This window comes from Calypte anna, chromosome 14 (genome assembly GCF_003957555.1).
Source record: "Calypte anna isolate BGI_N300 chromosome 14, bCalAnn1_v1.p, whole genome shotgun sequence".
NCBI lineage: Eukaryota > Metazoa > Chordata > Aves > Apodiformes > Trochilidae > Calypte > Calypte anna.
In genome coordinates, this window is record NC_044260.1 from 5,110,143 (window position 1) to 5,125,722 (window position 15,580).

General features: G+C 41.0%; 1 protein-coding gene across 2 annotated transcripts in view; it reads left to right on the forward strand.

The window, feature by feature from the left end:
* The window catches only part of MAD1L1 (mitotic arrest deficient 1 like 1), a 339,536-nt gene that overhangs the window by 190,598 nt on the left and 133,358 nt on the right, over window positions 1-15,580 (forward strand). For both annotated transcript variants that reach the window (XM_030459652.1, XM_030459653.1), the window contains one exon: window positions 1,494-1,584. In XM_030459652.1, the coding sequence (XP_030315512.1) occupies window positions 1,494-1,584 (91 nt within the window). The remainder of the gene's footprint in view (window positions 1-1,493; window positions 1,585-15,580) is intronic.

Here is a 15,580-nt window from a genome sequence, read left to right on the forward strand (position 1 = left end):
TAACAAGTTTGATAGAGTTCTCTGAAGGATTCAACGATCATTTGGCTAAGGCTGATGTGTTTGATGTATTTTATTTGACCTTTTAAAAAGCTTTGAGCCAAAAGTCACAAAAAAATTTCACTCCAATGGAATAAGAAGGAAGGTTCTTTGTTGGATTAATAAGAGAATAAAGATCAGAGAGGGCTGACTGTCCCAGTGTAGTGTCTGCAGGGCTGGCTGGTGGTGGCTGACTGTGCAGACACGGCAGAGCTCCTTGGCTGCTTTGCCAGAAGGCTCTCCTGGCTTCTAATGCCTTGTCCCCAGGATTTCCTAAGGCAGATATAATAGAATGGCTTTCTACTTTGTGAAGCTTGTTGCAATTTTCCTCCATTAATTTGCTGATGTAATGCAGAGTTAAAAGATGGGAAATCAAAGAATAAATGTTGTTTTCATAATACTGAGGGTTCTCCACTAGGTCCTAGAATAGTTTTTATCAGAAACCTGTCCCACACAAAGAAGAATTTGTGAGTTATAAGGTGACAAAATTTGAGATAATATGAAGTTGTTCAGCTTATCAGACTGCTCAGAGTTTGAGAAGAATCTTATGCTGCTTGATAGGGGAAATGAAGTTGAACGTCAGTAATTACAAAACCCATGCATGTAAGAAAAAATTCCTTTACTTTTACTCCCACAATAGTGGACTCTAAATGAGTTGTTATTACTCAAGAAGGATATCTTGCATTATTGTGAACAGTTTTCTAAAAATACCAGGTAAAAAAATACAAATAAAATATTAAGAGTTATTAGAAAAGAAGATGAGAACAAACCAGAAGGCCTCACTGTACCACATCTGAGTGCTGTTTGTAGTTCTAGCTTTTCTTATAACAAAAAGAATATTTAAAACTTGAAGAAGAACAAGGAAAGGCAATGAAGATGAGCAGAAATATGGAAAATCCTTGATGTGAGGGAAGACTAAATTGAGATTCTTCAGGTAATAATAGAGGCAGCCTGTAAAGTGGTATGGAGAGGGGGGTGGTAGTTATTCACAACTTTTCCTTGCAGAACTAACAGGCACTCAGTGAAATAATCACATGTGAAGTGTAAAAGAAAATGAACTAATTTTTCATACAGCACATAATTAAATTGTGGAACTTGCTGCCAAGTAGTGTTGTGAAGGCCAAAAGTATAAATCAGATCACAAAAAGATTTGATGCACTCATGGAGATTTTAGCTGCTGGTGGTTATTAAACATGATGGTCTCAACTCAGTCTGTGGTTCAGGAAATTTCTAAGTTGGATTTGCTTTATATTCAAGTTGTATATTTTTAATATACTTCTACAAATTATATTTTAACAATACAAACTTGTAGCTGTTAGTCATTTAACTGCCTCAGTAGTGTAGCTTTATGGTGATGAATACAGGAATAATCTGCTTGTGATTTCATGTTTTACTTGGTTATTTGTGGTGGGACTGTGCAGGGACACAGAGTTTATTAACTTTCCCTTTTTCTCTAGGCTGAAAATTGAGGAGTTAGAAGCTGAACGCAGCAAACTGGAAGAGGAGAACAAAACCTTGGAAATGAAACTGGAGAAGCTAACTCTGCAGGTAGGAAATGTGGAGGTTTGAGAGCAGCTGGAAGCTTGGCATGGTCCATTCACCATAGCTGTTCTAACAGATGTGCCAGAATGCTCACTTCATGCAACTTCAATTCCCTCAGTTCTGGGCAAGACATTTTTTTGAAGTCTGTGAGAACAGCTCCAGCACACCTGTATCTGTGACCATCTCATTGGAGGGTTTTCATCTGAGATGCAATCACACAAATGCAGTTGTCTTTTTCAGTGCCTTTGCCTAGGATTTCCTCTTTGTCATCTTAGAGCCCTAAAAAATGTTTCTTTTTAAGTAACTCCACTGCTATAAGTTGCCTGTCTCCAAATTCATTTGTGCCAAAGGGGGAGTGTAGGCAGGGCTGAACAGCACAGAGCTGATAGGAAAGTTTGAGCTCCAACCATATCAAAGTCTCTACTGCTGAGGTTGGAGACAGAGACCATCAGTTTGTGGCCTCATTAGGTAGACGTTTTCCAAGCCAGGAAGCATCAATGCTGTTGAGAACATGACATGGCAGCATCTCCACACTACAGACATGGAGGGCAGGTGGTGTGAAGTCAGATGGGCAAACAGATGTTTCTTTTGCAAAGCTACTGTGTGTGTTTTACCTTTTCTTGAGGTAGTGCTGTCCTGTATGGCAGAAAGTTTTCAGCTTTTTACTCTGGATAGATCAATGAAATCTCACCCTCCTTGAAGGAGGGTAAGGGCACCTGCAGCAGCAGTTGCATGGACCATGTATTCATCCAGCCCCTGCTCTGGGAACAGCTTTCCCATGCAGAGGAGAGACAGGGGAGTTGCTTCAAGGTTTGACAGTGTTCTGTGTTTGAAAAATACTGCAGCAAGCAAGAACCTGAGCCTGTTTGTTTAAACAAAGCCCATTCTGCTATGAACAGTATTATCTTTCCCTTCTGTTTTCTCTGATATGCTGAACAATTCAGCATAGGAACATTTCATTCTCTTAATTTTTCTTTCATTCTCTCTCTTTTTTTTTTTTTTTTCTTCCTCTTATTTTCGTGTAAATTGCTTCATGGTAGAAAACTTACAGGTTTGAAATTACCCAGATTTCAGACAGACCATTGATTTTTATCTTGACACCTATTAAAGGCAAATCAAATCTCCTTTTTTTTATTTTTTTTTTTTATTATTACCAATTCCTAGAGACAGGGCAAGTGACAGCTTTGATAAAGCAGGGAGCTAAGAGCTACTGAGCATCTCTGCTGAGCCATGTTTAGTGTGAGGCCTGTCACTTGACTCTCCTTTAATTGGATTTCAGCCATCAGAAGGAGATGAAAGTTTTGGGCTGGTGTTTGGTTGGCTAGGTCTCCAACAAACACAACAGCTTTAGTTTCAGAGCAGATTACAACTCACTCAGGTCATGTTTAATCTGCCAATATTGTGTTACAATGACTGCTGGCTTTCCAAAAAGGCCTGGCTAGACAAATTCCTGATGTTCTTGCTGATATCTTGAGATGCTCTGCTTTGGTAGCTGATACAGCTCTTGAGATGCCAAAGCACCAAGCTTTTTCAATTTCACATTCAAAGAGGAAAGGTCCAAAGGCTTCAGTGTAGTCTTGCTAGTTGTCTGCCTTTTGGTCCTCAGTAACAGAGACCATCAGCAGCTACAGTTTGGATAGCTGAGCTTTCACAGTGCAGAAAAATAATGTGGTGATAGGAACAAGAGGGGACCTTCATACTGTGGTAAAGCTACTATGCAGCAGCAGTTGTACCATTCAGCAAAAAGACCTTCAAACATCTTCACAGCATCCCCATGATCCCAATCTCATTAATGGTGCTTGCTGTTTGAATGCAGTATTGTGCATATCAGTGCTTTGTGAGGGGAGGGGGGGGAGATCAGGATGCCAAAAGCAGCTTCTCTGAAAGAGGAATAGAGAGGAAAACATAAACACAGGAATATGTAAGCTGAATGCTAAAATGTCAGTATTGATCAGTCTGTGCCCACCTGAATCAATGGTGAAGATTTCAGAACTCCTCAGAGGGGAAAACATCAGCCTTCTCATTTTTTATGCACCTTGAGAATCAAATATCTTGACAAGCCAAGCTTAGAACAACTTTTATATATATATATATATATATATATATATATATGAACACATTGGAAGGAGATTCCTTACAGTGGGAACCCACAAAGTTAAGCATAAGCTTAGAAATTCACCTCTTCTATCAGTGCTGAGCAAATACGCTGAAAATGTTACTATACATTCAGATAAGGTCACTGAAATGTTGATAGTTTGACATGTTCTTTATTCCCATCTCTTAAAAATTGACTGGAAATGATCAGTTAAAACAACGTCTCTTTATCACAAAGGGGGGGAAAAAAAAGCAAGTCAAGCTTTTCATACACAGAAATCACAAGAAAATTTTACTGAACAGAAAGATGATTGAATTTACAAACATGGGAATAGCTCTGCATCAAATCAAATACAGATGTAGGGTGTGACATTAAGCAAGGTAGGATGAGGCCAATTTCTTACAACTCTTTATCTGCAATTCCTGTTTTTTAAAAAAAAAACATCTCTCTTTCTGGAATCGTATCTACCAAATGACATACATTGAAGGGATGTCTTAAAGTTGTGAATTTGGAAGAGGAAGGATGTAGAATTAAGGTGTTGACTGCTTTACACTGGACTGAGGTCTGTTGAGTTCACAAAGCTGTGTGAGATGAGTTATATCTAAGGAGATACATTTGGTAATTAGAAACATCAGTCTTTCATTTTAATGACCTGTGGAAAGGAATAAAGTTTAAAAAATAATTGTCTCCTCTCAGATCCTTTTGTATCTGAGTGTTGGTGCATGATTTTTGCTCATTTCTGCTTTGGCTACTGCTAACAGTAGCCCACTTTGTGAGCTATGGGACTCCAATGGACTCTTTAGAGGGCAAGTGAGCTCATGGAAAGGTACTTTGGTGTTAGGTGAACGATTCATGATCCCTGAGCTCAGTATTAGCAAATAAAGAAACTGAGATTCTGATAGCTATCTGCAGCAGTGCATTTAATGTCTGACATCTCTTTGTATTCTGTGCTTGTGTGGGGACAGCTTTGAATTATGGCTGAAGGCACTTCCCACCTCCACACACCCCTTCTTCCCAGAACCCCTTGGCTCTTGACACCTAGCTACAGGCTGCATTGATTTTCTTTCACTGGTATAAAGACTTTAGCATGGATATTACTCACTGGTCAGGTCTTTACTGCTAATAAAAACCTCAGATTACAAAAGCACAAGAAATGTAGGAACTCTAGAGAAATGACACCCTGCTAAGGTGCCTTCCCATTGCCCAGGACATTATGTTAAGAAAAACATTTGAACTATGGTTCAGGAGAGGGCTTTTAATAATATCTGAAAACGGTGGCTTTAGCCAGACAATTTTATCTCCTCTAACCTTATTTCTTTCAATGAAGCAAAATGCTTCCAGGAAAGCAAATACACCATTACTGCTTGTGGCCAAATTTGCTGACATTCCAGTGAAAGGTTTGGTTTGGTGAGTTATCTGAAATGATCTGGACCATCTTCCTGAGATGCTCGTGGAAAAGTGCAACTTGATGCCAAGACCAAAAGAGACTGATCAAATCAGTGCTTTTTGGATGAAGTGGAAGGAAAGTCTTGTGAGGAGTTTTCAATTAGCATTTCTTACTGCTAGGAGCCTTGTGTTTACAGGCAACCAGGGAATGTGAAGTATTCCTTATGCAAATACCAGTCTCCTGCTTTTCCTCCTCTCCTCTTCAAGCTGAAGGAGAAGAGATGCTTCAAGTTTGGCTGCTTCAAGGAAGATTGATGAAAATCAGCTGCAGTTTGACTTAATTGGATCCATATGCTTGGAGAGGGAGCAGGACTAGTTAGAAGTCCTTGTAATTAGTTTGCAGCTGGTTGATGAGAAAAATGAAACTCCAGTTAAGGATTCAGGTAAGTGGATCTGCATGGTTAAAAGGCAGGGACATGATTTTTTATGCTGAGATGTGTTTGGGCTAGAAAATCACCTGTAGTCCTGTAGCCAAACTAGGAGCCTCATACTTTTGAGTATGTTTATTTATAAGGCTGAATGGAAGGAGTTGGTATTTTTCTGCCCCATTCTGAGTAAAAGGAATCACTTGTGGGTGCTGGTAATCAAGGCAACCTGAACCAAGTCACAGGAAGCTGGGAGAGGATCTCAGGGACTGAGTGAGACCCTACAAGGGTAGTTTGGCTGTGTGAAAGAGTCATCATTTGGCACAAACTCTGAACTTCTCAACTTTGTGTGCCTTGTCCCTGACTGCAGCTTGGAGTTAAGAGCCCAAGGCAATGTTGAGCCCAATTAACAGTCCTAAGTGTTCATTATGTGACCAATGAAGAATGATGAATGACATTCACACTATTATAGAAAGTAAAGGAACATTCTCAACCTTTTGAAGTTTTGTAACTAACCTCTCAAATGCTTGTGAGTCTTCTTTCTGTATTATCTCAGTGTTTTCTCTTTGTAAAACTTCCAGTCTTTTTGCCTTCATCTGTGCATCCAGTGGGTCCCCATCAGCCTCTGTGGCACTTGTCCTTGGTGAAAACCTCAGGTAGTCAAGTTCAGGTCTTTCAAAAAAAGAACTAACCAAACAAAAGGGCTTGGACAAACCACTTGGAAGATTCTTGGTGTCTCTTCAGTTAGTTATAGTTTTTGGATGGAAGAAATTTGTGCACTTTCAGCATTTGATTTGAGAGAGGATAGCTGAGAACACATAGCAGGAGAGCCAATGAAAAGAAGATGAGCTAAGCAGAGAAGTGCAGGTCCAGGTCTATACAAGGTCGTATTGTGCTGTCCTGCTCATCCAGTGCACTGAGTTTCATGGGAGAATGTGGGAGTGGATGAGGAGCAAAGTCATCTGTGATCCTTTCTACAGATTCCCAGATTTTATCAGCAGTAAGCTCATCTTTTACAGGCAGAGGTTATCTTCTAAATTTCACAGGCTGCAGCAAGTCTTCATTGATGTAAGGAAACATGTATCTGCTCAAGTATATATTGGCAGACACCACTCTGGAGGTCACTCCACAGTTTTGCTCAAAACACCAATGAAAATCAAATGCAATAAACATCTGTGTTGCCTTGGTTAAATTTCTGTGAATTATTGACTCAGGTGTAGCCTAGGCATTTCACTCAGGGATCAGCATCCCTAATTTTTAGCTTCATTGCAAAGTTATTTTTAGGTATTTGCAGATACCTCTATACTTTCAGAAGTTCTCCCCATGTAAGTTGCAGCAGAGACTGAATGACTCTGGTACCACGGGTGACAGCAGTGCTGCAGAATGACCTGGTGAAGACAGTAAAGTGCCAGGGTTAGAGAAGCCCCACGGAGTCACTGAACGTGTTCTCTGCTGGTTCACATGAGCAAAATCCTCTGCTCTTAAGCTTTCACCTCCAAGATTGCTTGAGCTGATTAAACTATAGGTGCAGAGGTATCTGTAGTGTTGACAGTGAACTGCTACAAGTATAGGATGAAGGGTAACTTAAATGAAGGTGAGGAGTAACAGTTCCCCCTATAAAATTGTTATATTTGTTATTTTGGGAGAAAAAAAGGTTTCTTTTGCCATGTGGATTAATTACTGAAGAAAGGTCTAGAAGCAGTGTGAAATGGAAGGAGTGTTGGATCTGCAGTGCTCCCAGCCTTGAGGACTACACAACACTGAGTGAACTGGGGCTATGCAAATTATGTGTACGTGTTAATTCTGAGTACATGACATTTATTAGAATTAACAGGAATTAGAAAACTTCCAAGGGAGTAGAAAGGGGAAGTATAAACATGTCATCAGGTTGTAGGTTTGTCATTAGGTAGTTCAAGGAGATGTTTCTTGGCCTCAGTGGTCTGATAAATGTGATGTGCAAAGCTTATATTGAATAAAACAAGGACATGCACAATACAGGCTTGCTAATGTTTGTTAACATCAGGGACCAGGAGTGTGTAGATTCACATTTGTGCAGGGAAATGTTACCAACGTGCCCTTTAGAAAAAAAAATTATTTTGAAGGAATTTGCACATTGAATATTAAACACCTGAAGCTCTCTAAATTTTTCTGCCAGAGCTAACACCATTTTGTTTATTTCATGCAACACCTTTCTCAAAGTTCTGCAGAAACTGATTAACATTTGCATAATGCATTTAACACAAAAATCCATGATAAATTCATTAATGGACTTCTGCCACTTGCCCTGAAAATATCAGCACCTGTGTGGCATCGTGCAGCTCATTAGTTGAGCAGAAGGGGAAGAAGGGTGAGCTCTGGATTTCCTGACAGCTCTGAAACAGGGAGAGGTCAGTGAGCATCAATACCTGAGCAGCAGCATAGGGAGCTCAGAGCAAGGAGGGAGAGAGCTGGGGCAGAGGAAATGTCCCATTGGAAAAGGTTGATGTATCAGTAGACATGAAGCACTAACTTGGAGAAGTAGCATCCATGCTAGAGTAGAAAAATGGATGATGAGCAGAAAATGCAGATGAGGATGCAGATGAAGATGCTGCACCAAAGGGGAGGCTGTTCCCAGATCATGTTTTCTGCAAAGGGTGAACACTGAAGAATTTTTGATGTCCTGCTGTGGTGCAAGAAAGCTGGCTTGAAACAAGGCTTGTTTTTTCTGGAAAGACACTGCAGAATAAACAGTGAAGTTTTACAAATCTTCCAAGAGGTGGTTGCGTGGCAGGAGCTCACCCAGTGAATCTGGGGTGTTCTGAGTGTGTGTGCACTGCTTGCTTGAATGGAAGGTGTGGGGACAGAGACACTGCTCTCCTGGTGATCATGAGTGGTAAAAAGAGGAAGGATGTAAGAAAATGAGTAATTTCAGCTTTAATTACATGTCCAGACACATAATTTATAAAATGCCCCACCCAACATAGAATGCTACCTGCTGAAGTAGCAGTAAGTAGGAGGTGGAGAAGGCTCCTGGGCAAGAAGAGAATTTCACTGATTCCTGGGAATCATCCTGCAGGTGAAAGTCAAGGCTGAGGAGACAGACACAACCATTTTAAAAAGGCTTCACTTTTAAATTCCTCTAATCTTATTTATCACACAGCAAAGGAAAAGTGAAGTTTTGAGAAACTATAAGAGTGACTGTCCCTTTATAGTTTTCTGGTTTTTCTCTGTAGTCGTTTGATGGCACAAATTAGTTTTCAATTGTTCTTCCTTCATTTTCTACTTTGCTGCTTTGAATTCTGCATTGATGTCACAGAAACAAAACAAAAATGTCGTTTAGACCTGTATAGGGAAAATAATGCCTGGCAAGCTTTATTTACTGAAGCTTTGTACTTTTTCACAGCTTTCTATGAATACCATATTCATAAGTTAGAGCTCTCTCCACATTAAGCTTTTAGTTTTTGTTATCCTTTCAGCCTTTGCTTGATGACCCAATTATTTTTGAAGTTTTGATTAAAACAAAATGATAGGCAACATTTTCATGCTGTCCTTGTCTTTACCACTCTTGTTGTGGCATGACTTTTTGCCACTGTTCTATGTTAAGTCAAAGTTTTCAGTCATTTTTTAACAGTTTTACCCTTCTGATAAGGAGACTCTGGTTACTCAGGATTTTTCTCTCCTACTTGGTATGCAGAAAGCTCATTGCTGTCTCTAAGAGACAGAAGACCAGGATATATTACCCAGATTATGGAAAAGAAATGAAGTCAGAGTTTAGCCAATTCTTTGTGTATGGGTGTGATGGGAAAAAGAGGAAAATCTGCCTGTTTCGTGTCACAGTGAAGAGTGGGCAGCAGTCATAATGATGTTGAAATACATGTCAGAGGATGGGGAGATGCTCTGAGCTAAGCCACTGATGGAAAGGACAGTGTTCTTTAGAGAACGACATTTTCTTTATGACCTCTGCCAAGGGGATTCAAGTGCATGAGCTGCTGATGTCTTATCTTATGTATCCCAGAACCCTTTCCTTTGATCAGTCTGACCTAGCACCTCTTTGATGCCTGGAGGCAGGAATCTACATAAAGAAAATAGGTTTCCCCTGGAGAACTTTATCAAACAGTGGAAGGGAAACTTGATGTTCCTCTGTCACTCAAATGCTTGGCATTGAATAATTTGATCTGCAGTCCAGGCTTTCTCAGGACAGGAACTTGTGATGTGCCTGGAGAGCCCCAGGGGTGTTAATGGGGAGAAGTATCACCCTGGTGTCAGAGCATCTTCCCGCACACTCCAAACACAGTCAGATCATGATATGGTCTCTTCCCAGTCTGAGCTTCCAAATTTGCTTCAATTTCCATTTGCTATTGTTTGATGAGAAACAGATCCAGACGAGTCAGAATAAAGTAATTGTTTTTGACAGCTTTCCTACCTAGATTTGAAAGACAGGTAACAAGAGAATGGAAAATGATGCCTAATTTAGCTAGAAGGGCTGTTCTCTTTAAATTAGGATAGACAGGATGGCAGGGTGAGTGAAATACTGTGAAAGAGCATCTTCTTTGTATCATTTTTTTAAAAAAAATCAGTAGTGCCACATGCGGCAGTGCTGTGTGCCTGTAAAGCCCAGTTGTGTTCTTTACAGATGGGAGGGTTCCCAGGTGATCTGTCACATCTGTGTTTACTCAAGCATGGGGTTTGGCTCCATCAGGAACACTGCTGCTGCCCCTGATCAACATTTAAACCCCACGTATCTTGAATAATACAGAAGCTGTGCCTGTTCTTTGCATTTTTGGCAGGACATGTAAAATGAAATACAAAGTCCCTGAAAACTATTGTGCATGTTGGACACAACACAAAATGTTCAGTCGAGAGTGTGACCTTTCAGAACAAAGACATTGCTTTTGAAAAGGGGATTCACTGTGCTTCTGGCTCTAGTAAGATGAAAATCTTGAAAAACCAGTAGCATGAAGGTTGTGCAGCAAATATGAGCTCCACAGAGATCCCCTCATGTTTGTCTGGTTATCTTCCAGTGGATGCATCCTTTTTCTCTGTGCAATATAACAGTTGCAATCAGTAGTAATTACAGAACTTTTCTCATTTTTATGAGTAGGGGGATGTGAAGAGCTGTTGGCAAGGCAGGCTCTGCAGGGAAGCTCAGCTGTGGAGCTTCTTTCCCTCTAGATCCATCACAGCTAGAGTTGTGGACCTTAAGATTATTGCCCTAGGAGTCAGGGATTACTTGTAGGTTGATCTGTTCAGTTTGCAAGAACAAGCATGATTAGATATGTGTGAATTGTCATTATTATTATTATTATGGTGAAGATCCTGAACGTTCAGGTACCACACCAGTGAGTTTAATTGTGGATATATATATATATGTATGCTTGCACACAATTATTAGAATGCATGCAGTTGAATTTATATGTACATGTGACTTGAAAGATATGGGTGCAAAGCAGGAGGCATCACCCAGATTGTTTTACAGTCAGCCTGGAGTTTCCCTGGTGCTGCCTACTGGCTGCCCTGGGGTGGCATGAAAACACTCACTTCTAGGTCCAAGTAATTTTGGGATTGAATGATGAATGGCTTTTCTGCTTTCTAAGGGTCTCTGATGCCTTCTGAGTGTGATGTTGCTGTTGACACTAACTAATCAGAATTGAGATCTTCATCTGCACCTGGAGATTTTTCTGTTGTTCATTATTTCAAGCATCCTAGAGATAAAACATTGGATGGGCTGCACAACAGACCTGTTGGTCAGTTTACCAGTGTGTTCCTTCTGATCCTACCCTTTCATCCCCCAACTTTGTCTCAGATCTTTGAGTATTCTGTTCACCACAGTGTTCTTTACTGATGTTACATGCTTTCAGGGGATCAAAAAGATATTCTGAGCCCTTTAGATGTGTGTGAAAGTTAGGGATGATGCTCTTCTACTGATTTACTCAGTGATAGCTTGAAAACTTGTAACTGGTCAAGGCTGCTTCTGAAGTATTTATTTCTTTAGGCAGTCAGATCAAGATAAAGTTAAATTCACTCAAAGCCCTTCAGAATCCAGTAGTTTGCCCCATAACCATTTCTCTTATTATTTCAGTTTATCCATAAATCTCTCTTATTCCTATAAATTCTAAGTGAATTGTTGTCTCTCCCCACCTGAAAAGATTTCAGTCCTGCTTGAAGTCTCCTTGTACTGGCAGGAAAAAAGAAAACAGCAAACAATTGAGCTTTGAGCTTGAACTGAGAGACAGATAAGATCACCAGGAGATTTCCACAGCAAATAGAGAATAAATTCTTCTCCAGTGGATTTTTAGTGCTGTCTGGCAAGTAATTGAATTGCTTGGGTAGGAAGGAAGAGGGGACTGGATAGATTTTTGTTTGTTTGTTTTGATTTTTTTTTAAACCTCCCAAATCTTGTGAGGGTTGGAAGTGAAAGGAGGTTTCTCTGCATGACCCAGGATGTCTGTCAGACATAGGGGAAGGTAATTAAAATGCCACTATATGTGCATGAGAGTGATGAGGCAGAAAAAACTGATCACTTCCTTGGTTCAGGGGACTTACCTGTGTCTTTACTTCTATCCTCTCACTCTGAAATCTGTAAGTAATTCACGCTCTGGGGGTAGCAATGAGGCCACTGGGTAAATCTGGCCTCTCTCTCCCTCTGGAGTAAAACAGAAAATAAATTAAATCCATTCTTGCTCTGTTGCAGTTACTAAGGCAGTCTCACTCCAGCTGGGCAGTAGCAAGGATGCTGTTTCCTGCTGTCCCGTTGTAGTCAACACTGCTATGTTCTCTGTCACCAGACCCTGTGCTAGGAGAGGTCACCACTGCCTTATCTGGGAGGCCTCCACAACAGTGTATGAGGGGACAGAAGTAAATCAGCATCCTCCTCTTTGACATCCTTTTGTTGAAAAGTACTAAGTATGTCCTGGTAAGCCAAGGGAATGATGGAGAGAGATAATAACACACTCTTTGGTGTATTCTTTGGAAACACTGAAATGGCAAAGAGATGGTCTGAGCTGCACAGCCTGCATCACTGAAAAACACTGAACAACAGCTAACGGGGGAAAAAAAAAAGAAAAAAAAGAAAAAAAAAAGAAAAAAAGATGATCATCAGGGAAATTGCTATAATGGTGAGATAATTAGAACGCAGAATGATTAACATTAGTCAGTGTGCTGCATTGGCAAGGACTATGCAAGTTGACATAATAGGCCTCTTCCATATCAAAAATGTGGGTTTTAGTATTCAGTTTAACACTTTCATGTTACTTTAACAGATTTCACAGCTGAAACAGGCATTTGGTTCTCCTAAAATGTTGCACGGTGTTTTTCCTCTCCCACGGTTACTCAAAGGCCCTTCTTGTTTTCCCTTTAGTGTATACTCATTTCTGAAGGATAAAAGCCACTCTCACCAAGGAGTCCTTCTGCATTCTTTTGAGTGATAGTCAGGCATCAACTGCTAAGGTGTACTCTTTGTTGTGTGTGATGAAAATGGACTTTCCTAAAAAACTCCTCTCTAAAATGTTTCAGAAAGCACTCATCATCTTCTCAGATTAAAAAAAACCAAACAAAACCATGAGGATTCAGGAGTCCTGCCACGAGCATTCTCTTATAAAAAGGACTTATAAATGTCTAATGCATCAAAAGCTCCTCGTGTTTGCTATCTTCATCCTAACACTTGGAGATTCTCCTGCCATCCCTCCTCTGTGTGCCCCTAGTGAGACCCTTTGCTTTGGCAAGACTAAACTGGTGCAAGAAGCTACATCTAGCACTACATTTAATCACTATTTCTGAGCAAAACTTGGAGTGTAGAATGGTTACTTCAGTGAAACCCTTCTGGTCCCTCATCTCTGCCAGTTGTTGTGTTCTGCTGAAATGTTTCTTCTCCTTGATTGTTACCAACCCAACTTGCACTTGTGGACCAGATTACTGACATTTTGTCTACCTCCATTTTCACTGGTTGCCTCTGCCTGGGCTTGTGATACTTTTCCAGGATCTGCAAAAGCCACACTGGCTGGTGGCTGCTGTCTGTGTCAGGGTAGCACAAACTTAGCTTTTCCCTCTGCTGTGCAGATCAGGCACATCCTTCATTACAGCTGATAAAGCCTGGTGGTGCTTTGTGGCAGAAAATCCCCTGACTTCAATACTGCTTTTTACCTTTCAATTCTTGACTATGTAAATAAAAACCTTTTTTTTTTCTTTTCTTTATTTTTTCTTTTTCTTGTTTTTTCAGTTTTTTCTTTGCTTTTTTTTCCAGTTTTTTTTGTGTGGGTTTGGTTTTTTTTTTTTTCCTTAAAAGAGAGAGGGAGCACACACTGCCCCACTTTCCCCTCTTTTTCAGGTGTGCAGTGCCCAGGTCCCCTCTGGTTGCACTTGGGAAGGGATTGCAGTCACGCAGCTGTGCAGTGAATATGTAAAGAGTTTTCCATGCAGTTTGTATTTTGTGGATTATTTTCTCTCTCTCCTTCTGACCCCACCTCAAATGAAATTTTTGCACTTCATCCGTTCCTCGGGGTTGGGCAATCAGCAGATAGGATCGAGGGCTGCAGGGAGGCAGTGGTCTGGCATACAAAGCAATTGCATTAGGGCTGAGGAGCCAGGACTAATGGGGAAAGAGGCTGGTACCAGAGGACAGAGAAATATGGCAGAATAAGATTCATTAAGGATCAGATTCAATAACTGTAAAATGATGAGAAGTTTATGATCAAAGGCTCACTTCAAGCATTTTAATGACACAGTTATTTAATCCGTTTAAAGCAGATAGATAAGGAGTTAAGTGAAATCTGAAGCAGTTGTCTTTGAGCTGTTTATGAACCTGTTACAGGCTACAAATCAGTGTGAAAGGCACAGGATAGATGCCTGCTGGAGTAATTGAATAGTATGTAATGGGCTACCAGTCTTTACAGGCTGATTTACATATGAGGTCAGTAAAACTTAATGCAAAGGTTTGTGGTTTGTCTTAGAAGCATGGATTGCTCCACAGCTATTTTTAATGTGTATGTTACTAGCAAGACTACTGAATGAGGGAGAGGGCAGAATTATTTCCAATTTCTGTGGGAGGATATTTAATTCCCAGTAAGTGTAACTCCTCTGGGAGTAGCACCAGTATAGGCTGTTGGAGTGACAAGATTCAGATGGTCTCTGCCACCTGAACCACTGTCATCTACCATACGAATTACACAGCTGGAAAAGACTGGTGCACTCAAGGGGGCTCAGAAGTGCTTTCTCATCTTTTCCTTCCATTGTTGGAGTTGTGCCACCATCCGTCCCTCTCTTGGTGACTTTCCTTGGTTAGTTAACTTCCCTCTCAGCTTTTCTTGCCAAACACTTATAAAACCCAGTTAGGACAGTAGGTAGCACATTTCTGTTGCTCTCAGTCCCTCGTCCTCTCCAGTTTTTAGCTGCCTGGCAAATGACTCAGAGCCCATTACAGTTGGAGTGCTGGCTGCAGACTGCCCCTTGTTGTTTCTCAAGGAGTTGTCCTACTCTTCAGACCTTCTCTCCAAACACAGACCCGGGTTTATAACTCAGCTAACAGTGAGCACAGCAGAGGAATACTTTCATTAAACTCTCAGGCTCTGCACACACACTTTTCACAGCTGTTGAGAAGCAAGCAGAGGGGGCTCTTTCTCTACTCACAGCTCCAGGCTCATGGAGCTGCTGGAAGCAAAGCAGTGGCTGCTGCTGCATCGTGTGAGGCCATGTTACAGCATTGGCTCTGCCTGATGCAGAGTTGGTATCAAGCTGGTAGGGAACAGGGAGAATTTCCAAGGGCTCTGGGCCATCTCATTTTCTACTTGTCCAGAGAGTTGGTGTCCTGCAGTGGTATCGATTAACTTTGAAATGGGGAGGTGATAAATGGAGATTTCAGTTGGTTCTGGTAGATGTGGCTGCAATGAATGGAAGTGTTTAAATTGAGCCTTGTAGATATTCCCCTACCTCATGCAGGTGTTCTTGCTCATCCCAGGAGGGTCCTGCTGACATCCAGCAACAGCACAGTCCCATGGAGGAGGGGCCTTCTCAGCTCTCTTTAGTTGTGCTTTGCATGGGAACTACCTCCATCCTCTTATTCCAGCTTCTCTCCCTCATTTAAGTTCCTTTTCTGCTGTGATTTTTGGGATGCCTGTCACAGCTG